Source organism: Drechmeria coniospora, chromosome 01 (genome assembly GCF_001625195.1).
Source record: "Drechmeria coniospora strain ARSEF 6962 chromosome 01, whole genome shotgun sequence".
NCBI classification, from domain to species: Eukaryota; Fungi; Ascomycota; class Sordariomycetes; order Hypocreales; family Ophiocordycipitaceae; genus Drechmeria; species Drechmeria coniospora.
This window is the reverse complement of record NC_054389.1, coordinates 5333134-5357690: the sequence shown is the minus strand read 5'-3', so window position 1 is coordinate 5357690 and position 24557 is coordinate 5333134. Positions and strand designations below refer to the sequence as shown.

Below are 24557 nucleotides of genomic sequence, written 5' to 3'. Positions count from 1 at the left end.
GTGGAGATGGGGCGTCGGCGCCGACGGGGATGCTGGTGCCAAGGGAGATGTCGATGTCAATTGGGATGTCGACGGGGATGTAGATGCCAATGGGAACGTCGATGCCAATGGGCAGTCGATATCAAGGGGAATGTCGACGCCAAGGGGAACGTCGATGTCAATGGAAATGCCCTCGCCTGTGACGACGGCCGTGTGTTGTCTTTGTTGACACAATTGACCAGCACAAATGTTCAGATAGACGGCGGGCTTCCGTCTCTTCAAATACGCACATGCTTCCGTGCCTCGACGAATGGCGAGGGAGGGGATTTCTGCCTTGAGCGGCCGCTAGGCTGAGCCCTCTCGGACCTTGATGACTCCAGGGCGTCATGGCGTTTTCCGCTTTTGAACATCGATTCGAGCCCACACCTTGCGCTCACGCAACGCCATCGGGGCCGTGACTTTTTCGCAGGGGGCCAACGCCACGTTAGCGCAGCGGGTTCCCTGCCAAATTACCTGTAAGACGAGTGTTATTCTTCCGTCCATGACGTGTGCGTGCCTGGAACGATGCCATGGTCGGCGGATGCCATCATCGCATTGTTGCCATCGCAGAACGTCCTGGGCGACGGCTCCCAAAGTCTTGGGCGGCGACTGCCATGACGGCTACGCCTGCAACTCCCGCAAGCCCGGCGAGGCCCGCCCGATGGCGGATCAAGCGCAGCACGAGGAGAGGGGTGATGCGGTTGAGGATGCGGGCACGCGTTCGTTGCTTCGACGCCGTTGCATGGGAAATGCGATGATGGCATCAGCTCGATGAACATTCACACCCAGTATTGGCGGCTGCCGGTATACTTGCTGTACTTGCGTGTAGTGTAATAATGGTAGCGCCAACCAAGGAAGGCACCCACCCACTCAGGCCAGGTACGACGTTACTACCTGTTGAGTCGGATGGGCATGTGCCATCATTACCGAGTACGGAGTACTTGTATTATTACTGTACGGAATACAACTAGAGTACGGAGTACAGAGTACAGAGTACAGAGTACGCGTCTCGCAGTTGTATACGTACTGTACTCTGCGTACTCTGTACTTTACTTAATACTTGGTATCCTTTTTTTACATGTTCCGGGTAATACGGTATACCATGTACAAGTACTGTAAGGGACGCGAACAATGACGTAGTGGATAGCACTCGACGAGCAAGGGGAGCGCGCCGAGGCGCACTTGCCCGTTATTCTCGTCTCGATCTGACGGCCAACCTGATGATGAGAGACGAGGGTGCCAAGGTGCGAGCATCGGTACTCGCCAGTGAATTTTCAGGTGCTCATCGTTCTACGGCATCGCTCGACAGTTCGACGACGGCGACGACGACGAAGATCACGGGGGCAGTCATTGATTCCTGCTCGAGCACCGACCACCCTCCATCGACACCCTCCATCTTCCCTCCAGTCACCATCCGCTCCCCCACCGCCACTGCCGGAGGCAAAGGCTGGAACAGTCGCACAGACTCCTCAGCTGCGCCAACACCACCGACCTTGACGAACCGGACCATGTTCAATACGGGTGCCGAAACAGAAGGGAATAGAGAAACTTGGCACGGAACGCTCGGAGAGGCTGAAGGGGCTGGCCATGCGAGCTGTGCTGTGCCAACCGCACGGCTACGCTGTTTGAATTGTCCAAGTAATCAGTATGTACGTTCGTATTCGTCAGCAACGTCAGACGAGTCCCAGCACCGCCGCTTCCGTCGGAGCCAACGGTTTTCTATCGCGCCGACTCCGCGCATGCTAGTAACCAACAGCGCAGCGGCAGCCGAGAGTATGTGCACCAACAGGTGCCGCTGACAGCACCGACCTGCCACGGAGGGCCATAGTCAAGGCAGCACATGTTCAGAGTACGCGCACGGAGCATTGGCAAGACAGACAGACTCGTCATGGCTCAAATCAAGCACTGTTGGCCGTCATCTGCCGGATCCTCAGCGGCGGGCCGGTGGTCCACAGTGTGCCTGTCAATCCGTCGTTCCGTCGCCGGCTACCTTTCGCAGACGGGACGATGCCATGATGAGGATGATGGTGCTGGTGGTGATGATGGCCATGATGCATGATCGCTCGCCTCCTTGAACAAGCAATCTCGCAGGGGGCTGCAGTTTCCTAGGGATCAAACCATGCACCGCGGTACGCCTCAGCCGATGAGCGCGTTCCATGCCCTCGGCACGGCATCGTCTTGCGACAGTGAGCGTTGGCATGGCATTTTTTTCTTCTCCTCTTAGAACCTCATGCATCGATGGGTTCTGGAAAGACGGCGGCGGCGGAGGATATGCGCACCACGATGCACGCATTCAATCACGGCTGCAGATTTTGCCTAGTACAAGCACAGCCACCACCACATGCTCGAACTGCTCGTCGGTGCTTTGCGGCTTAGCGTCCACGGCCATGACTGTATCCGTCCTAGGCGTGTGGTGCCATATTTTGGCATGATTCGCCCCGCCATCACCCAAGCACTGCGTGTGTCCGATGGACCATTTTATTTAGTCGGTTGCTTCGATGCCAGAGTACAGGTACAAAGCCATGTGCCCAAGGTGCGTTGCCAAAACTTGCACCGCCAAAGTACTCGGTACTTGCGCGCACAAGTTCTCGACGGGGTGTCGACTAATTTGGTTCGCCAAGCAATAGACAGCTTGTCCAAGATCCCCGCCAAGATCCCTCCGATCATCCGCTTCCGATTTGCCCACCAGCAAAAGGCTGAAACCGCCAGCTTCCAGGCCCGAACCCCTGCCGTGTTGCGTGGAGCCTGGTCAACCCCCACACAGCCCATCACCGACAAGGACGACCACCTTCGGAGGGGGCCATTACCACCCTCGCCCACCACCAGACGCGGCACGCTGTTGGCGTCACAATGGGCACGGCAGACGGAGGCAAGACGCGAAATTTGGGTCAAAAAAATAAGAGCCAGACAGTCGGGTTGGGATCCCTTCCAGGGTTCGCCTCGCCCGAATGACCGTTCGTCATGAAAAGATTAAAAAGAATAAAGAAAGTACATGTGTGAAACCCCCTGTTTATATACCGTCAAACAAGCGTCGATAGCCAGGCATCGGTTCAACTCTCTGTACATGTCCTCAGAAGTCCTGAAGTGATAAAATGCTTTTTGTCATAAAATGCTGCCGTGGGCCAGCCAGCCCTTACACATCCCGAAGTCGTTGAGAAAATAGAAGAATTTAAGCAAGGACAAACGCGGCAAGACCGGCAGCGACGGCGAAGAGAGCCGAGCCGGCGAAGGAGGAAGCGCCAGCCGTGAGGGGGGCGTTGCCAACTCCGGGGGCGGTCTTGTTGCTGACGGGGGCGGAAGGCGAGGCTGTGCCGATGGGAGCGACAACCTCCGTCTCGGTCGGGCACGGGACCGCGATGGTCGAGACCTCGACCGACGAGAGAACGGTGGTGTAGGTCTTGGTGACCGACGTGACGCTGAAGCTGGGGCAGGCAGACTCGGACGTGGGCAGGGCAGCACCGGTGTTGAGGTTGGATTTCTTGGGCTCGGCAGGAGCAACGGGAGAGGGAGGGCAAGGCTTGCCACCGCAGGGACCGTGGCCCGACGGCATCGTGCTGTTGGAGTAGTTGGGCCTGGGCACGGACGAGGGGGAGACGGAGGCGACGGGGCAGACGGTGGTGTAGGTGGCAATCGTCTCGGTCGAGACCATGGTGCTGCGGGCAGGGCAGTCCGTGACCGTCTCGGGGCACGAGGTGACGGTGTGGATCTTGGTCTCGTACTTGATCGACGTGGTCATGGGCACGGCGCTGCTCGACACGCTCGTGGTCTTGGAGACGGGGCAGTCGGTGACGTCGTCGGCGCAGGCGGTGACCGTCACCAGCTGCGTCGAGTAGTCGGTGGTGGTGGTGAAGTTGCTAGCCTCGGCGGCGACGGCCATGAGAGCGACGGTGGAGAAACGCATCTTGATTGGTTTGTGATTGTTTGAGTTCGTGGAGAACAAAAATGTGATGTGATGTAAGTGGAATGAATGTATAGAAGCGTAAGCTCGTGGGAGGTTGTATTCAAAGAATGGACGACCGAAGTCAAAAGTCGAGTCAAGAACAGCAGAGTGAAAGTGGCTGAGAGAAGAAAGGAAGGAGAGGAAGAAGGGGGGGAGGGAACAGTAGATATTAATACCCAACGCCGTCGCCGTCGTTTCTACCGAATCGGAAATTACATGGCAGCCGACTTTTCATGGGAAGCACTACACCAGGGGTCGGGAGGAAGTAGTTGCACACGTTGGTGGTGGAGGCTTCGATGGGTCGGCGCTTAGCACCAGCGCATCCCCCTCCCCCCCCCCCCTCCGCCGCCCCCCCTGCCCGCTTGACTTGGCCGGCGCGATTCTTGGGGTGGAGAGGGGGCCCACGGAGGGGGGGGGAGACGGGCGGCGATCGAGTCGCCGGGGCACTGTGCCGCAGACGCATGACGCTGGCAAATTGGTGATTGGGTGCCGTCGACGTCTCGCACAGTCGCCATCCTTGCGAGGCAGCATCCAGGCGGGCCAATTTCCATCTCGTCCGCCGATTCAGTGCCCCAGAGGTGCACCGCTCGTGGGGCCATGCCCGGCAACCCGTCGTGGTTGGCCAGGGAGCGGCCATCTCAATCTCGTCTGCATCTTCCTGCCGGAGGGAAGCGGCTTGGTTCGACGGGGCGATCGGGGATGCTCTCCTCCTTCGTCCTCGTCCTCGTACTCGGCAGGGAATGCTGTAATACAACTAGGTGTACGGAGTACAACTAGGTGAGAGCATGGAGCGCGTAATTATTATTGCACGTCCAGCAAGTCCACGGTCCACGGTCCACGCCTTCCACTCTGTACTTACTTGCGTGGTGTCTGTCCAAAGATTCGAGTATCGTGTACACCGGCCCTGTACTGCTGCCGCCGTACGACGACCTTCGTCATGGTGCGCACCTACTCGAAAGGCGGCTTGGGGAGGAGAGAGGAACACAACGAGGTTTGGACGACGACTTTGTTTGATGGCTTGTTTGATGGCTTGTTTGGAGGCTTGTTTGGGGGCGTGTTTGATCGAACTGTCCGTCGGCCTTGTCGGTCAGGCCGCCACGGCGAGTGCGCAGCCACAGGCGCCATCACGACCAGCGCAGAGCTACGAGTCGTTAGCCACACCTGCCTGCCTGTCTGCGCAGCTGTTCGACAGCCACGGCAGTGGCGGCTGAAGACGGCCGCACCGGGACATGGCGCATGATCACGGAGAAAGAACGGCTTGAAGCACGGCTTGCATGTGTGCAAGCAAACACATGCAAGTCCAGGTGCGCAAGGAGGTGGATAGGGCGATTCCCTGCGCACTGTACGGATCCATGGGCTCGCACGCCGTGCCGCACCGTGGACGTAGTGCCCTCTCCGTATGGACACCATTCATGCGCACGGTCGCATGTGTACACTGAACCAGGGAGGTACTCGCTTCGACAGCAGCATTGTGGCAGGAAATTAAGTGTTCGACATGTACCGGTACCTCTTCTGGCGCAACTCTCGCACTAGCTAATGGCGCACCTACGCCTGCGTCCATCGTCCTCCCGCTGGGATTTGAGATGCGCCTGCGTCGACGACCAGCTGCCGCTATTACTGTTCGTGCCCATCATCACCTGGGTGCTGCTGTTCGGAGTGCTCCGTACAACACCCTCTTTCACGTCGTGCTAAGCCCTGGGCCAATGGCGCAGCCGACATACGATTCGGGTGCCTCCCGCCTTTGCCGTGGCCCTGTGTACGAACATGTGCTGCTGTGTGTCGGCCCGTCCTGCTAACGCGTTTTCGACGGGCTGTGCATGTCCCCGTCCGCCGGGAAAGCTGGGGAAAGGCCGTGGCATCATCATCATCTGCCGACCGACGGCCGTTCAAATGTTTGACTTTTTGACTGATCTTGCCCGCCGTCACGTACCGTAAGCATGTGCACCTACTGTGCTTGCACTGTACGTGCTTCCGAGTTTGCCTAGTACCAACCTGCGAAAAAGTGTGCGGAGCACTGTACTAGTAATAGGTAGGTAGTACGGAGTAGTCCGTACTCCGTAGTATTGTCGTAATTCGCCATGCTTACAAAGTACGGGTTACTTGCATGTAGCATCACTCTCAAAGGTGCATGGTACGTGCAACTAGCACAACTGCACCCACGTGCAGCGCATGCACAGCTCTAGAACCTTCATCAGTGCCGCCATCCGTCCAACTTTGGCTCGTGGCCACGTCGTCAAAACGTGGCAGATGTTAGCGAGAGGTTGAAACGGCGACAAGAGCGCTGATTGGACGGCCATGTTTGACGGCGCCATCGGGGGTGGTGCTGCTGCCTGTCCTCGGTCACCGCAGCAAACGTAGCAGCCGCCGCCCTCGCGTCTGTCCGCGTCCGTCCGTCCGTCGTCTGGCTAAGCTGCCTAGCACAACGACCTATTGACGAAGGCGCTGCGGTGGCTGCCATTGCGCAATGCCCGTTCGGATTGGCCGCTGCATTCTGGCACTGCTCCTTCTAGACGCCAATGCAGGAACAAATCCGCACCATCGCTGGCCCGCACGAGAAATTAGGTGTGGTGGTCAGTACTCCGTATTAATACAGCATGCTTGCAAGCGGCAAGCGGCAGACCAAGTTCGTGCTTGTAGTAGCACAAATTGCTGTCATGTGTTCGGAACTCGAGACCAATGGATGAGGCTTCCCCCCTGCCTGTCCCGTGCCTCGCATGTCGGCCGCCGTATCATCATTCATGAGAGGAAATCGGCACCTGCCTGGTTGGGCGGTGCAAAAACAATCCCTTTCATTTGAGAAGCTGCAGCCTCCGTTCGGCGGTCGGCCATGGGTGAACGTGAGCGCGTTGTTTATGTATCTCTGTCTTTCCGAGTCAGTACCTGATCTTACTTGGAGGGGTCGACGAGCAATTTGAGGAAACAACAAAGCCAAGTAGGAACATTGCGGAGTACAGAGTCAGTACGGAGTACTTTTGGAGTACAGTACATGTGCAGATATTACTGTATACTGTACACCTAATACTTACAAGTCCTTGTACTGCAAGCATCGTACATTTCTTGCGAGCTGCCTACTCCGTGATAACAGCAATAATAGTACTAGTACCAATCACGCAGTATACTGACTTTAATTAGTACCATACGACCAATACATAAGTACCGAGGAAATACGGCGTACTTGTCCTGCAATGTTTACTTACCTACTGTATTGCCTTCGTATTGCTAGTAACGGGAGGTACTACAAGTTGCGTACAGTACTTGCGCTCCGTACTTGTACCCTAGGTATTGGTTCCTACTGTAGTCCCCCGTAAGTAAGTACGGAGTACTAACGTAATACTGTGCGCCAGCACTAAGCATTTTCAGGATGTCCTTGACTACGTCGTTTCAGTACGCCGACATTTAATATTACTTGCTCGGTATTACTCGACACAATACTCCGTACTCCATGTGGACTGGAGCCTCGTGCGATTCGCTGGAGAATCGGCGTTGCAGGGTTACATGCGTTGGAGATCATCATCCAATTGACCGTGGCCAAGTGCAAATGCCAGCTGCCAGACGCGAAAGCAGGACGCAAAGTTGGATTCGTTGGCCATGTCCGTCAGGTGCTGCCCCAGCGTTGCAACCCCGAGACTTGTGGCCCAACCGAGCCAAAGGCCAAGCTACCCTTGTAAAATGAAACAAAAATGATGCGAGGCCGGTGAAGCGCAAAACGCAGGAGTGCCGCTGGGGCACGAGGGAGGGCACAGACAGGTCGGGGGAGGGCACGGATTGCAGAGGGTCTCGAAACGGCTGGCTTCCACGACTCGCCCGTGCGCTGTGTGCCTCGACCGCCATGTTTTACCCGCCGTCAAGGATGGATACCTGGTTACGATTCCGTGTTGTGGGGAGGGCGACGAACGGAGCCTGACACCTGTCGGAGAACTAAAATATTCCGGATCTGCCCAGCTCACGGAACCTTTGTACTGGCCAAGTCTACATGTGCAAGTATGTGTACTTCCTTACCCCTCCCTACAAGAGTGTGGGAAACTGATTCGAGCAGCATTCGTGCGGGTACAAGTGGCCGCGTGAGCACATGTACTCTAAATGCATGTGCATTGGGTTGATTCATTGCAGCACTGGAGCATGTGCCCGAACATGCCATGTGTGGTGTGCGTTAGTAGTGTACTTGCTGACTTGGTACAACTGCTCGTGGTGTACTCCGTAATAGCTGCTTGTGTTCTCCATACCTGCCATGGAGCTGACAGGACAAAATTCCCGACTGCCAAACACCTAGGTAGCATTGAAGCGCGACGGAGCGCTCGCTCTCAGGTACCAATTTGGTGGTTGCTGACTGTATCGCCTGAAACAAACTCGGGTGGAGGCCACTAATAGTCCTTCTGCAATCCCACTGAAGTGCAACGTTGAACTTCGAGAATCGTCGCCCGGCGACTCACGGCTTGCTAGCGGCATCCCACCTATTCGTAGTAGGTACTTTCCCTTCATCCCTTTCGAGCAAAAAGAAATGAGATGAGGCCCAGTTCCACAGGCGAATATGCATGCATGGACTCTCCACGCGCCGTCGGAGCACTCCTACCTTGCTGCTACTGATGCATTGAATATGGATGGGTACATGTAGCCAATCCCGCCGCTATCTCCTAGGCCATCCTTAACTTGTTGCAAAATTATCTCGTAGCCTTGTGGTAGGCAGTTATTCTGCGTATGTGCCTCGAGGAAACTGGAGATTCACTGTAGTACTAGGAAAGTAAACATGGCGCTCAGCGCTCCAAGCGAGCTGCGTAAGTACGTAGATAGCTAGCATTACCCACCTAGGTCCATGTCTGTCCCGTCCGACGACCTGGGTCCAAAAATACAGCCATAGCCATGTTGATGGTAACGTTGGCAGATCACTCACACGTGCTCACGCCGAAAAGCACATGTGTATGCACATTTAAACTCCCCTCGCTCAAACCTTTATTCCTGCGAGACTCCGTACCTTTCAAAAGATAAGTGGGTTTTGAAAATGACCTGTCGCTGTTCAGTTTGTGGAATATCCTGTTCGTTATTGGCAGGTGTACGGAGCACAGAGCGGTTGCAGATGTACCCAGCTGTTACGAGAGCTCCTTTCGTAATCGCACCTACAGTACGGAATACTGCGAGAGCAAATATCGGCGCGTTGCGAAAGCATGCCGCCGTTTTGGGGGGGCTTTTCTCCGTTCTCCGTTCGCCGTTCGCCGTAAGCGTACAGTTGCTCCGTGGCTAGGTAGCTGGAATGGGAGCATCCTTGATATTATTAGGTGTCCTCCGTACCGTGCACAGCATATTACCACCAGCTTGCCTTGTTATTATTACGAGCCATGAGCCAGGCGCATTTGTGCGGGTCCTAGGGAAGGCACATGCATACCTAGTACTTACAGTACTGCAAGTACACCTACTTTGTACGTTGTACTTAAGTACGGAGCTCAGAGTGATACTGGAATAATACTCAGTACTCCGTACTCCGTACGCATGCACTGTATTATTGCTTGTACCGTTCGGAGTACACCTGCAGTGGGTGGGTGGATGTGTACGGAGTACTCTGTACTAACTACCTACGTACTGTAAGTACTGTACTGTACATCATAGAGTGCGTACAGAGTACTCCGTACGGAGCACACACATACTATACGGAGTACTTGCATGGACTGATGCTAAATTGCCCGAACATCTCCCGCTTCTACAGCACAAAAGCAAATCATACCGAACGATCGAATCATCAAATCTGTAAAAAAAAAAAAAAAAAAAAAAAAGTCCTCAGAACAGGCAATGTATATCTACATGTGCCAGGCTTCCGAGAATGAAGCCATCCCCTTCCTTCTTCAACGCTCCAAATATTACATGTAGAGGAGCGCTTCCGTTGTCGCCGAATGCCAGTCATGTAGTACGGACGTGCACTGTATGTAGGTGTACTTGCAGTACCGTCAGTATGAGGTGCAAGCAGGGCCATGCTCGCGCCTTATGTAAGCTGTTCTGGATTGGTTCCTGCCATCCAACATCCATCCACCCAACCACGGACCACAACCTCTCGCTCCCTCCGTTCTGTTCAGAAGAAAAAAAAGTCCCCACAGCAGCACACAACGACATCCTGCGCCGACATTTTGGAAAGCGAATGTGCAGCCAAGGACGACACGCACTCGAAACCCCAGCCCAACCCAATCGCAGACAGCAGTGCTCCAGCAACCCAGCGGCAAGGCGAACAAACGGTCCGCCCGCCCTCCTTGCACGCCAGCCGGCCGACGACGTGACCCGACGACCCCTCGCTCGGCTTTTGCACCCCGCCACCAAGCTTCGTCGACCCGCCTGGCCCCTCCAGCCCTGCATGACTGCTCGGTAGCCTCGTCACATCAACTATGCTGCATGCTGCCTGCACCGCGCTGCCGACATTATAGCAGCTTCCGCTCTCCTCTTGAAGAAGCATCAGCCCTCTCCATCAGCTCTCGGCTGCGGCGTCCCCGCCCGCCTCAGCGAGGATGGAAGCCCAGGTGAGGCCTCGTAGCATGGGAGCCTTCGAGCTCCGAGCCCCATTGCTGTCTTGCCGCGAAGCCGCCCCGCCGCTTTCCCTGCACCGCGTCGCAAGACGACACCTTTGTCGCAGCTCTGCCGAGCCTCTCGGCTGGCTAGCCGGCCGAGGCCCGTCGGAGCACAGCCGGCCGCCGGGTTCGTCGGCCGGTCCGCTTCAGCCTGCCACCGTGCCTCTTCGCATCACCCTACCTGCCATCCGCATCGAGAGCGCTGCCGCTGACGCCAACTCCCATGCCAGGTCCAAAATGCCGTCGAAATTCTGTCGAATACCACGTCCGATCAGGCGCTCAAGGCCGAGGCGCTCGCTTTCCTCAACCAGCTGCACGCCAACCTGCAAGGCTGGCAACCCTGCACCAACCTCTTCACCCAATCTCCGCGCGCCTCCGAGCTCGTCCGCATGGTCTGCCTCGAGGTGGTCAACTCTGCCGTCCACAGCGAACGGCTCGACGGCGAAAGCCTCGCCTACGTCAAGTACGCCATGCTGCAGTATGTCCGCCAAGGATACGGGCCCGACGCCCCGCCCGAGGCGGACCCCGTCTCGCTCCAGAACAAGCTCACGCAAACCCTGACGTACCTCTTCGTCTTCCTCTACCAGGACGGTTGGCAGACCTTCTTCGACGACTTTTGGGACCTCACCGGCGTGCCCAGCAACGTCACCAACCCCGCCGGCGTCGTCTTCTACCTGCGAATCCTCTCGTCGATCCATGACGAGATCGCCGACATGCTCCTCGCGCGAGAGTCCAACGACGCGAAGCGAAACACCGAGCTCAAGGACCGCCTCCGTGCCCGGGACATGCACAAGGTTGCCGAGTCTTGGAAGGTGCTCCTGGCCAAGTACGCCGACGACGACACCATCGTCCACCTCGCCCTCAAAGTCATCGGCAAGTGGGTCAGCTGGATGGACATTTCTCTCGTCGTGAGCCAGGACATGCTCAACCTCCTCCTCCCCGTCGTCGGCCGCGCGAACCAGGGCGGCGAGGACAAGGTCCGCGACACCGCCATCGACACCTTGACCGAGATTTGCGGCAAGAAGATGCGGTCGTCGGATAAGATGGAGATGATTTCCTTCCTCAACCTTCAGGAGATCGTCGGCCAGCTCATCGCCTCCCCCTCCCTCGGCGGCACCAAAGGCACGTCCAAGTACGACACCGACCTCGCCGAGGCCATCGCCAAGCTCGTCAACACCGTCATGTCCGACATCGTCAAGGCTCTCGACGACTCCCAGAGCACCGACGACACGAAAACGCGCGCAAACCGGTCCCTCGGCGGCTTCCTTCCCTACCTTCTGCGCTTGTTCTCCGACGAGTACGATGAGGTGTGCTCGACCGTCATACCCGCCCTCACCGACCTCCTCACGTTCCTCCGAAAGCTTGGCCAGCTGCCGCAGGAGTACTCGGGCATGCTGCCGCCCATACTCGACGCCATCATCCGCAAGATGCGCTACGACGAGACCTCCTCCTGGGGCAACGAGGACGAGCAGACGGACGAGGCCGAGTTCCAGGAGCTGCGCCGAAAGCTGCAGAACCTGCAGAAGACCATCGCCGCCATTGACCAGCCGCTCTACATGGACATGCTCAGCACTCTCGTCGCCACCACCTTCCAGACCCTCGATCAGCGCGGGTCGGACATGGACTGGCGGGACCTTGACCTCGCCCTCTACGAGATGTACCTCTTTGGCGAGCTCGCCCTGCCGAACCACGGGCTCGGCACCAAGAACCAGCCGTCGACGGAAGCGTCCGAGAGGCTCGTCGTCATGATGCAGAAGATGGTCGGATCCGGCAAGTAGACCCCTCGACCCGCCGCCCGGCCTCGCGCCCTGTTATCGTTGATGGCCGTCGCCATGGCTAACCGGCGAGCAGGCATCGCCAGCTTTTCCCACCCTGCCATCCTGCTGCAGTACATGGAGATCTGCGTCCGGTACTGCGTCATCTTCGAGACCCATCCCGACCTGATCCCCCAGGTTCTCGAGAACTTCGTCCGCTTGGTCCACCACGATCACGTCCGGCTCAAGACTCGGTCCTGGTATCTCTTCCACCGATTCATCAAGCAGCTGCGGTCTCGCGTCGGCAACGTCGCCGAGACGGTCATCCAGTCCATCGGCGATCTGCTGCCCATCAAGGCCGAGATGCCGGGCGAGGACGCCGACGTCGACGACATGTCGTCGGACGAGTCGGATCACTCGGCCGACGCCCTCTTCACGAGCCAGCTGTACCTCTTCGAGGCCATCGGCTGCATCTCGTCGACGAGCAGCACGCCTGCCGAGAACCAGGCCCTCTACGCCCGCTCCGTAATGGACCCCCTCTTCCGGGACATGGAGCTGCACCTGCCCCGTGCCAAGTCCGCCGACGCCCAGGCCGTCCTCCAGATCCACCACATCGTCCTGGCCTTGGGGACGCTCGCCCACGGATTCTCCGACTGGACGCCCGGCACCGCCTCCAGCCATCACCCGCCGCCCGAGAAGGCCTTGTCGGACGAGTTTGCGCGCGCCGCCGAGGCGATTCTCATCGCCTTGAATCAGCTCAACTTTTCGGCAGAGATCCGAACCGCCTGTCGATCCTCCTTCTCCAAACTCCTCGGCGTCCTCGGCTCCGCCGTCCTGCCGCAGCTGCCGCAGTGGATCGAGGGCTTGCTGTCGCAGAGCTCGTCCAAGGACGAGATGGCCATGTTCTTGCGTCTGCTGGATCAGGTGGTCTTTGGCTTCAAGTCCGAGATCTACGACGTCCTGAACATGCTGCTGACCCCGCTTCTGCAACGTATTTTCGGCGGCTTGAGCGAGCCCATCGCGGGCACCGACGACGAGATACAGCTGGCCGAGCTCAGGCGAGAGTACCTTTCGTTTTTGCAAATCATCCTGAACAACGGCTTGGACGGCGTGCTCATCAGCGAGTCGAACCAAGGCTTCTTCGAGCCCATGATTTCCTCCATCACCGAGCTCGCTAAGACTCTGGACGGGAACATTGGGCCCAGCCGGCTTGCTTTCACGCTCATGACGCGCATGTCGGCCATCTGGGGAGGCCCCGATGTCGCCGTCATTTCCAGAAGCCCGACGGCGCCCAGCGGGAGCCCAACTCCGGCGATCCCTGGGTTCGACCGCTTCATGATTGACAGGTTCCACGCCGTCTGCTGGGAAGTGATGCGGAACCCGAGCTTCCGCCCTTCGCAGGACGCGCAAACGAAGCAGGTCCTGAACGAGATTGCCGGCTTGGAGCAGACCATCTACACGAAGACGGGTGACATGTTCATCCAGGAGCTGCAGAACCGTCTCTTCCCAAGCCTCGGGGTTGACGCCGACGTTTTCCTGGCGTCGCTCACCACGTCGACGGATAAAAAGGGGTTTTCATCCTACCTGCAGGGTTTGCTGAAGAGCAGGCAGTAACGGACGAAGCTCGGAGGGGCATCGGCAGAAGGGCATTCGATCATCGATCGGTCGGTTGGCGGGAGGTACGGGTTGCGAAGCATCAAGGCAAAGGCAACAGTGGAAAAGACGAATGAATATACCAGTTTGAGTGGGTGGCATCCGCTTTGTATGCGGGCCACGGCAGAACAACGGATGGGCAGAATAGAGACGCGTTCCTTTGCGCGAGGCCGTTGCAACACCGGCCATCGTTCCAAGTGCTTGTGAGCATGTCACCTTCCATCTGTGCTGTTGGAAGCCTCCACCTTGTGTCGTGTTCTTTTCACAGGCCATCCTTGCCTGGGCTGGGCGAGGAGACGGATCGCTTGACACAGGAACCGGGATGGGACACCATGTTGACCTACCCGACCCTAGAATTGGTGGCTTCATCGCTGCCATTCGGCTCGGTAAGAGATCACACACAATGTCTCGGTAAAGTTGGTCACTGTGACAGTCTACATCGTGATAACGCATGCATTCCTGATGGATGGCTCGTAATGGCCTGAAAGGTTAAGTTCCCGTCAGAAACTGGAGAAGGAAGGGCTACAGTAGTGCCGATTCGTGAGGAAAGCAGAACCAGTCGTGTGATTCGAGAATTTCTTCAACGCGTCATCCACATACCTGATGATGCGTCTTCTCTCCACCATCCATTTCATGCACTTGTAGTACTTGTTCCTTCGATACCTCGTTGGGGTTGTCTTGGTCATCTGATAATTGCTTCTTGTATTCGAATGCCGTGAATGTAATGCTTCTGCAGGACCATGCTGCTCATTGGTGGCTGACGCTTAGGTCAGCCCGCCAAGTGGCTAACTCTATTTTTAAGCTTATTAATATGTGTCCTGTCCAGGCCAGTTTACTTGCCGGTATAGTTGAAAAACGTATTTCGTACGCGCCTTGTTGGACTTTACTTTCAAATTTTAGTACCAAACGAGGTACATATATTCTAGGTCTCCAGCTGGCTAGCAATTATCAGCTACTATATGTGCGGAGTAGTATTACTTTAGCAATGATGAGGTTGTTGTTGTTAAGGTAACTAAACTGTACTGAGAGAGGAAATTATACAACTACAAGCGGTATACCGCATTAAGGTTGTGGCACCAAAATAATAAATAATACTCAACGGTTCTTTCACTAACGACCCACAAGTTGGATACCTCCGTTGGTCCCGGGCTAGGAGCCGACCTACGCAAGACGAAGGCGCCTAGGGAATTGAAGCAAGGGTCAAGAAATCAAGAGTATTTATTACAGCAGAGAAAAGTAGCATTGCTAATAGTAACTCGTAATCAATTTGCCAAATACTCAAAAGACTCCTTGCCAACCTTATGCCCCCAATCTGGTACAGGACAATAGAATTCCTTTCTCGACTCGCTCTTCACAAACGCCGCCAATTCCGCCATATCCATCGATACCTATGCAAGATCCACTTCCGGAAAGAGCGATAATGTCGCGTCGTCCATTTCAATTCCCATTCCTAGCTCAGGATCCTCCAAGAGAAAGCCGCCCCCGAACGGGACATCCTCTTGCCGTGCCCCCTCTGCAGTAAAGTACTCTGAGGCATGATCCGTATCGATATTCAACCCCACTCCCCCTGCGTCCTCTGCGGGAAGGTTATTGGGGGGGGGGCTCCTCCATTGCGACACGCACCATTTTGTCGTCCAATTCTAGCCCTGAATCAATCGAGGGGGTGCTCAAGGATAGGTCATACTCGGTATCAAGGCTCAATCCTGTTTCCATCCATGCGTCTCCTGCGGGAAGGTTTCCAGAGGGGGGGCCCGGAATGAAGATTTCCATTCCCAGGCATGCGCTGTCGGCGGGAAAGGTCCCGAACATAGGGTCCGTCGAGCGGATGTTCAATCCCTTTACCACCCCTCCTGTCATCACGTCACTCCCGCTATGGACGACGGGAGCGGCAGGGATTGCAGGAACGATAGGAATTGTGGAAAAGTCTTCTGGCGGAGCCGAGGACTGGATGGCAGTAGATGCTGGAAGGGATACCTGTTGGGGCCGACGACCGAGAGACTTGGAATTGCCATCTACCGGGCGGACCCTTCGGGGACCCTTCGCCTTCCCCAAGTGCTTTTTGTATTGCGTATGACGAGGAGCAGATCTTCGAGGGGACACCAAGCCTGGCTGGTAATCGAGGGGGTCGAAGTTTTCATTTACCATGCCGGCCTTCCAGACAGCTGAAGCATTTCTTAAGCGTATGGTTGCGGAACTGTCGTTGTCGAGGATGTTGCGAATGCCCTCAATAAGGGTGTCGATCTTGTGTCGGGATGCTGGGCGGGAAGGCGTCATATCGGTGCAAAGTTGTCCCTGGTCGCTGCACATTGTAAGTAGGGTAAGAATCTGGCAACGAGGTAGCTTTCCCTCTGCAACACTATCGAGGGCTGCGTTCATCAGATTGCTCTCAAACGGCCAGGTAGCTTTTTGGAGCTTCATAAATGGCAGCCGCATGTCTTTATTGGCGCCCTCCATGCAGTATACCCAACGACAAAGGTTGTTCCGGGCAGCAAGGTTCAGGTTTTGCAACCGGCTCTTTCCTTTATAGAAGGAATGGTGAATGATTTTGACCTCGGTATCTGTGGTGGAGGTAGCAGCCTCGCGATTTATGGGAGCATTGTCAAAGGGGTTTTGCTCGGAGGGAATAGCATTACCAAATGTGGGAGCATTGCCAAAGGTGGGAGCATTGCCAAAGTCGGTATTCGCAGTCGCCATATATGCTTCGGTGTCAAGACCCAACCTGTCTTCGGGGTCAGGGAACGTAGACATGGTTTCTGCGTTGAACCAGCTGGTATTGTTGATATCCGGCTCCATATTTGTGTAGGGCCCTGTGGGCAAGGCGGTAGTGGTAAAGTCGGTATTCGCAGTCGCCATATATGCTTCGGTGTCAAGTCCCAACACGTCTTCGGGGTCAGGGAACGTAGACATGGTTTCTGCGTTGAACCAGCTGGTATTGTTGATACCCGGCTCCATATTTGTGTAGGGCCCTGTGGGCGAGGCGGTAGTGGTGAATGAAGGGAGGGAGGTTGTGTGGTGTAAGTAGAAGAAGAAGAGTAGAAGCAGATGGCTTGGCTGATCGGACGACTTTTCTGTAGCAGTGTCTTTGAAGGGTGCTTGAATGCAATGATAGAAGACGAAGGGTCTGTTGCTATTCTGCTTGCTCTTCGATTCTTGCTTGGTATAGCTAAGAACAGTGTTGTGAAGGTTGCAAGAATGAATGAGAAGAGACCGACGCTGGGGAGCAAAAGAGGGAATTAATATTGACTAAAGAGACAGGATGACTGATCAGAGAACAGAGCTTAGAGATTCAAAGTCTTTGCTAAGATTGGAACTCCGTAGAGAGAGGTCACAGCATCTTCCAGCGCCATGGCGGTATGCATCTTGCATATGCAGGCTCCTCTACACCGTCAGGTGCTCGTTCGATGCAATCCGTGGAACCAGTGGCACAGGGGCTGAGACTGTCGACACTCCTATGCATGACGAAAGACCCGCTAACTATATGTAATCCAATAGGAAGTCAAGAATGGCAAGAGCATGGTCTGAAATCGGCAAAGTCTTTGGTTTAACTTTGCCCTTGGTCCTCTTGGCTCGCGGGTGCTCAGATTTCGAGAGGAGTTCAATAACAAGAAGGAAGCTGGCTTCGATGGAGAGTCGCTTGTTTTACCGCGGATGAATCGATTAATGGTGGCTAGAACGTGCCCAATTGTCACTGTCCTTCGAGGAGACCAATTGCTTTAAGGAGGGCGTATGATTTGAATAAGAGTGAGGGACACTGTCATGAAAGGCGATTGCATCCGCGCAGCTGGATGCAGCTGTGGGCACTAGCTGGCAACGCTTGCTCGGCAGCCAAGTCAAGAAAGTATAGAGAGATGACTGAGGGAGTTTCATTCTCAATCCCGGCTCCATCACCACTGTCATTGCTGCATGCTGGCTTGTAGGCTGCTTCGGAATCCTTGCGGTCGATACTTTTCGACGATGCAGGACTAGTGCATGTTAACGCTAGGCGATGCGCAATGGTCGACGAATGATCTGTAACTATTCAGTGGGCGGAAAGGATGTAGGCGACAACGAAGGCCGACGAGGTGGCGATGATGCCAAAACACACGAAGCCTTGACGAACCGAAGAGCAGGTTGTTGGATTTCCTATTTAGGAAAGAGCAACTGAAAGTGCATGCATTAGTGCAAGTAGTGTACTAGTGTACTTATGTACCGTAGGTTTGGGGCATACCTATCGGTGGGCCCCACATATCTTCGAGGTGTGACCAATAGTCAAACCGATGGAAAGCCCCACCAACTTGATATGGGAAAGAATCTACTGCAAGTACGGAGTACTCCGGTACTCCGCAGGAGTTTACCGAACTTGCATCACAGCGCACATATTGGACTTGTTACCGCTTACGGTATGGTGCCAATGCTGGCCCATCAGATTTCCGATCCAATCAGATGAACGGTCCAACCCACCTATCCAATTGCCTGGCGCCTCGACCAGAACGATTGGGATGCACAGGACATTCAGCAATACATGTGCATGTAGCTAGACCAGTAAAGCAAGAGAATTTAATTTCATCCATGGTAACGATACAAAGAAGCTGAGGCGGAAAGGCTTCAGCAGCCGGCCAGCTACAGAGTGTGACGAGCGGGGGCTTTTGGGTGCCGAACAACCTTTGCCAGCTGCCCACAGCTGTGACAGGAGAATGGCAACCTAGCCACGCCTGTGACAAGCTGCCAACTGCAAACAACTGCGGCTAGTGGATGATAACTAGTAAGTAAAAGTGGTTCAGGCCTAGTTGCTGAAATTGACTTTGGCATCGCATACACATGCATGTACATGAATGTATTGCTAGTTTCAGCTGCCTACAGCTGCGCCAGGTCGATGCCAGCTGCCCACAGCTGCAAAAGGTGAGTGGCAACTAACCATTCCTGTGACAGGCTGCCACCTGCGAACAACTGCGGCTGGTGGATGATGACTAGTAAGAAAAAGTGGTTCAGGCCTAGGTGCTGAATTGGCTTTGGATTGCATACGAATGTATTGCTAGTTTCGGCTGCCCACAGCTGCGATAGGTGGATGGCAACTATTCGTGTGACCGGCTGCCACCCCCCCCCCCCCTTCCCCCAACTGCGGCTGGTGGAGGGTAGCTGAAAGCAAAACTGGTCCAGTTCTAGTTGCTGGACATTCGGCACCGCATACACATAGGTGCACTTCTCATACACGGGCAAGTCTTGCGCGGAATAGGAAAAACAACATAATTACGGAGTGCGGAGTAACATACCACATACTGAAATACATATACAGTACTATAAGTACAGTACTTGTGCGGAGCACAACAGCATACAAACAAGTACATGTACAACTACTGTACACCTACGGAGTATCAAGTACTCTGCAGCACTAAAGACGTACTTGTACTGTCCTTATTGCCCGATCTGGACGAGGACCACGTGTACGGGCGCGCTCATTGGTTGCTCTATCCCTTCCCGTGCTAGTAACGATCTATTACTGTAAGTACTATCACTAGAACTACATGTACAGTAATAGCATGTACTAAATATGGATGCCGTACTCCGTAATACAGCACACGCATTTATTTCTAAGCACTTACAGTACGAACTGTCGCAATTTGTAGTTGTAAAGGCGAAACAAGCCCACGCCTGGGCATGCCGCTTTTGCAATGATTGCTGCTGCGCATACAGTACGTGAATGAATCAAGAGTCTCGGATCATGGAGTATACTCTGCCACTCTGCTGAGTATTGAACTGATGATTTCGCCCTCTTCCACTACCTATCCGACGTCGGAAGTGCCCAACCAAGAACTGGACGGCTGGCCGCCATTTGCGTACTTTTTGGCTGCAGTCCACCAAAGTATTGCAAGAGCATACCTTATACTAGAATACATCTACATCTATGGAGTACATCTACATGATCTACCTACAGGACCTTGTATACCTATCGCTACAACATATCTCCTGTCGCAGGACGGAACAATATTGCCGTATTACACACCTGCGCCATATGTCACAGTATTTCTACGACCATTTCTATATAAGTATCTAATGATGAAGGATATATATTGCTGCGGTACAAAGAATTGGTGTAGAAAAATATTGTGCCAGTAAATTATTGAGCCAGCAAAAAGATTGCGCCAAAAGTATTCCGCCAGTAAAAGCATTGTTTAAAAAATGGCACTGCGCCAATACAAATATTGCGGCAGCACAAATATTCTTGCAGCACAGGTACTCATTCCCGCAGTACAAATAGCTGTAATAATACAAACATAAACTACAGTACAGTCCTTACGTTTCAAGTACTTACACATGCCGTGATTTGCCTCACCTAAGGCATCCCGGCACTTAGGGACCCATGTTCGCTTTATTGAGGGAGGCAGCTTGCCACACAGGATTATGCTGTCAGCAATTATGTACTCCATCTTTACTATATATGCTATGTGCCACTGCAACAGGTGTGCTGCTGCAATAGATATTCTGTCGCTATAGATATTCTGTCGCTATAACTACTATTTCTGTTGTTACCGTCTCTCACATCTCGCAGGGAAGCCAAAGCGTCATGTGGCATGTGGAATGGTCGTCTTGGCTTTCGGCATTCCGCAAAACCGGTACTGACATGAATCGACTACCTGTCGAGTGACCGAGGAAGTCCCTGTTCGACACTCACCATCTTCCCTCAACATTACATCTTCGACCGGCATCACGCTACGTCACGTAGCGGCCGCCCCCGAGGCAACGCACGTCCCGCACGCCCATGGCCTCTTCGAGCTCGACGCACCACCACAGCACCTCCTTTGCCTTGTCCGCCTGTCCGCTCTCCTCGTGCGCGCGCGCGAGGGCAAACCAGGCATCCGAATAGCTCCACCCGCTGCCGAGCCGCGTCAGGCCCGACAGCAGGGTGAACGCACGATCGCGGGCCGCGAGCCGGTCGACGAGGGGCAGCCGAGACGCCTTGTACGGGGCGGGAAGCTCGTCGTCGTTGCCGTCGTCACCCGGGGACGTTGTCGCCTGCGCCCGAGTCGCCGGCGTCAAGCTGTCGCCAAAGGACGGCCCGAGTCCGAGGGGGGTGGACGGCAGGCCCTCGGTCGTCTCACCCTTCGGCCTCTTGCTCGGCTCCGACGACGCCCACGACTCGCCGCCATCCCCGTCCATGCCACTCTCGAGCGGCGCCATCGCCGGCGTCGGGAGAATCTCTTCGCTGTAAATGTCCAGCAGGATGTTGCAGAGTCCGACCGTCGCCACCGGATGATTAGGCCAATGCGTCAGGGAATACTCAAAGTCGGACCGGCCGGTGACCGGGTCGTCCTGCGCCACAGACACAAGGCCGAGCTATGCTGCTGTTAGAAACTCGTGCCATCCCGTCATCGGTGCAGGAATGCATACCTCCGACCAGACGTCACCCCACAGTTCGTCGATGCTCTTCGTCTCCGCCCAGCCGGCACCGGCCTGGGACCCGCCACCTCGACCGCGCAGCGAATCTCCGCTCGCTTCCGACTCCAACGCCTGAACGAGCTTCTGGGCCTCGGCAATGGCACCCTTCGCATCGTCGAGCATCTGCGCGCGACGATAAAAGCCCGCGATCGTGAGCCAGACTTTGACCAAGATCGTCACCCGCTGCGCCCGTTGCTTCTCCTTGGAGAACTGCACCAACGGAAGCAAGGGTGGCGACGCCGACGACCCTTCCGCCGACGTCTCCGCGCACTCGGCGCTTTTCGACCCTGTGGCCGTCGCTACCGCCGCTTTCCCGTTCGACGGAAGCAGCGCCGCACCAGAGGGCTTGCTCGGCAAGAAAAAGGCACCTGCCAGGTCGGGCTCGGCCGCAGACGTGAAGTAGGTGTCCCCGTCCGAGGCGGTTGCCTCCTGCAAAGTCCCCCCTTGGCTGTCCATCCTGGCCTCGCTTCCGCTCCGGTTTCTTTTCTTGAGACTGTTTCTCCTCCTGGGTGCGCTCCCCAGTCCATGCGTAGAGCTGGCCCGCCGCGACTTTGGCCCGCCGTCGTGGTTGCCGTTCTCCTCCTCCGTCACCTGGATCATCGGTTTGCCCTGCGCCGTCGCTGGTCTCGACACCATGACCCCCGATTTCTCGCTGATCGTCGAAGCGCTCGGGTCTCTCGTTGGCGGTCTCGACCGGTCGACCTTGGTCCCGAAGATGCTGCCTCTCATGCTCCGCAACGTTCCCGACGACTTCGGTGGTGCTGGCCTGTGCCTGCCCGTGACCTCCTCTGCCGTGACATTGCCGAACAGGCGCGAGAACAGCGTCAGCAATTCGTGGCTCGAGTTGACCGCCGTTTCTGGGCCTTCCGTCAGCTCGGTGAGGGCCAGCTGCGTCATCTTGACTTCCAAGATGGCCTCCCTCTCCCCGTCGTCCATCTCGTCCACCAATCCGCGTCTAGACTCCGGCAAGGCTCCGCCGACGCCGGCGTCGTTGAGATGCTCGCTGCGGAAATTGGCGTCCGTGCTGCCGAAAAGCATGGTGGGATCCTCAAACTGCTCGAATGCGGCCTCGCATGCCATGAAGGCCATGGCGTAGTCCTGCCTGGCGCTCATCAGCAGTGCTAGCAGGTGCCACAGCGGGATGAGGCTCCTCTCCTGCCAGTGCGATCCGTATTGAAGCCTCCCGCTTTCGTCCGCCTTCTTGCTGGACAGGAGTACCGTCTTCGTGAGCTCCACTGCCGTCGTCAGCTCCCGTCGCTCGGCGAGAAGGAGGGCGAGGCAGAAACAGCCTCGGACATCGTTGGGCCGACCACGCTCTGCAGCCAACGACTGCCGTAGGCAGCGGATGGCTTTGGATTGTATTTCCATCCTCGACCCGGCTTCGTGCGTCAGCCTCGACCAATGGGCATGGGAGAGGCCGATGGCCTGCCAGGCCAATGCCAGTGTGGATGGTGCCACGGGGTGCGACGAATCACTCTTCCTCATATCCTCCGACGTTCTGCCTTGAGCGTCTTCGCCATCTTTGAGTCGCGTCAGTTTGGACAGCCAGTCCTCGAGCTGCCCGCCGAGGTGTCGTGCTTTTTCCCCGGCTTGCTCGTTCCCATAGCGACAGAGAGCCATGATGCCGAGAGACATGATCTCTAGAATCGTTCCGTCGTCGTCCATGTTCGCCTCTACCTCACCTGTCTTATCCGCCCTAGCCTTGCTCTTCTTGACGATGCCAAGATAGGAATCCAGCGCTTTGAAGGCGAGGTCGAACTCGGCCACGGACAGGTGAACGGTGAAGAGGGAGCGGAGGATCGCGTTCGAGTGGTACGTCCTAGTCGCCGCGCTGTAGAGGGTATCGAGAACGCCACGGCTGATGGCGGCACGACCCCCGTGGCCCAAGTCGTCATCTCGCCACCCTCGGCCGCACAGAATGGACCAGTTCTCCATCACTTGCTTGACCAATGCCTCCACTTCGCTTCTTTCTTCATCCGCTCGCGGGAAATGGGTTTCGGCCAGGAGCATTGTGCGGTACGTCATCTCGACGTATTTGAGCTCGGCCCGAAGCTGACTGCGCCATGATACGCCGGTAGGCAAGGGCAAGCCTTCGACGAAGCCGGCTTCGTAAGGCAAGTTGTTTTTCAAGATGCACGAGAGAGCCATGTAGTAGACGAGCCAGATCTGCCTTCGCGGAACGGAACCTTTGAAGCCGTAGCCTCCCGGCTTGGGTGCCCGCATGGCCTCCCAGTACCTGGCCCAATTGCGAAGTGGCGCGAGCGTGAGGGCGTCATCCAAGGGTGCCTCGCCGTCGTCAATGGCATCGCTCAAAAGCAGACAGAGCTCCGTCAGAAAAAGCTCGGACCAATAGCGCAGCTGCTTTCGGACCTCGCTCGTCAAGGCGCGATTCAGCGCCGGCACGACAGACTCGAGCGCAGCGAGGGCCTCCTTCCTCTTGGACTCGCGCATGAGGCAGTTCGCCCTCAGGTAGGCAGACTTCAAGGCGCATACATGGGTCCATTCGAACGTCAAACTGGCCGGGTCAAGGCCGGTGCCAAATTCCTCGAGCCGCTTCGGCAGGCGAACGATGGCTAGACTGTATTCTCCAACGACCCAGTGCAGCCAGCCGACGCAGACTTGGGCTTGGAATTTTTCTTCGACATGTACCCGCTCCTCGTCTATGGCGGTCAGGAGCTGGGGGACTCTGGCGTAGATGTCGAGGTCTGGAACGACGCCAGAGGTTCGAGCGCCGGCCGTCGTCGCCTTCGAAATGACGCATTCGGTCTCGGCGGCCAGTGTGAGGCCTGGAGGGAGAGGATATGAGTCTGTTTACCGCGCAGGGGCTGGGTATGCCACGGTGACACATCGTGACGTACAAGTTCTCTCCGGTGCATGCTTTCGGACCTTGCGGACGAGCTCGGGAACGGCATCCCAGTTGCCGTCGCAGCGAGCGAGCTCCAGCAGCTCGACGTAGTGGCTACCTTTGGTCTGGGCGCGTCGCATCAGCTTCAAGAAGAACGATGGGCAGGCGATACAGCGGCGTGTCGCAAACATACCATCATGTTTCATCAACGTCAGGGCAGTCGGTGGAGGACCAGATGCATGGCGAGTCCAGGGCACGACGCGACGGGAGTCACGAGGCGAGTCGAGGCGTCCGCGGTCAGGTTCGCGGCCCGGAGCTGGACGATTGGGGAGGCAAGGTGGGAGGATACTGTCAGTGATGTAGCATCGGTGGTGTGTCGAGGCGTGCCGCGA

General features: G+C 56.1%; 5 protein-coding genes across 5 annotated transcripts; 2 read left to right on the top strand and 3 right to left on the bottom strand.

The window, feature by feature from the left end:
* Window positions 1-3187: 3187 nt before the first annotated feature.
* Window positions 3188-3919, bottom strand: DCS_01339 (uncharacterized protein; the record flags this gene model as incomplete). The annotated part of the gene is made up of 1 exon (XM_040798672.1): window positions 3188-3919. The coding sequence occupies one exon, from the start codon at window positions 3917-3919 to the stop codon at window positions 3188-3190; it is 732 nt and encodes a 243-aa protein (XP_040659555.1).
* Window positions 3920-10440: 6521 nt separating this feature from the next.
* Window positions 10441-12278, top strand: DCS_01338 (uncharacterized protein; the record flags this gene model as incomplete). Its single annotated transcript, XM_040798671.1, has 2 exons — window positions 10441-10452; window positions 10731-12278. 2 exons carry the CDS (start codon window positions 10441-10443, stop codon window positions 12276-12278), a joined length of 1560 nt encoding a protein of 519 aa, XP_040659554.1.
* A 54-nt stretch (window positions 12279-12332) lies between these two features.
* Window positions 12333-13868, top strand: DCS_01337 (uncharacterized protein; the record flags this gene model as incomplete). The annotated part of the gene is made up of 1 exon (XM_040798670.1): window positions 12333-13868. The coding sequence occupies one exon, from the start codon at window positions 12333-12335 to the stop codon at window positions 13866-13868; it is 1536 nt and encodes a 511-aa protein (XP_040659553.1).
* A 1626-nt stretch (window positions 13869-15494) lies between these two features.
* Window positions 15495-16859, bottom strand: DCS_01336 (uncharacterized protein; the record flags this gene model as incomplete). Its single annotated transcript, XM_040798669.1, has 1 exon — window positions 15495-16859. The coding sequence occupies one exon, from the start codon at window positions 16857-16859 to the stop codon at window positions 15495-15497; it is 1365 nt and encodes a 454-aa protein (XP_040659552.1).
* Window positions 16860-20594: 3735 nt separating this feature from the next.
* Window positions 20595-24305, bottom strand: DCS_01335 (filamentation protein; the record flags this gene model as incomplete). The annotated part of the gene is made up of 3 exons (XM_040798668.1): window positions 20595-21218; window positions 21273-24127; window positions 24179-24305. The coding sequence occupies 3 exons, from the start codon at window positions 24303-24305 to the stop codon at window positions 20595-20597; spliced, it is 3606 nt and encodes a 1201-aa protein (XP_040659551.1).
* Between the last annotated feature and the right edge of the window lie 252 nt (window positions 24306-24557).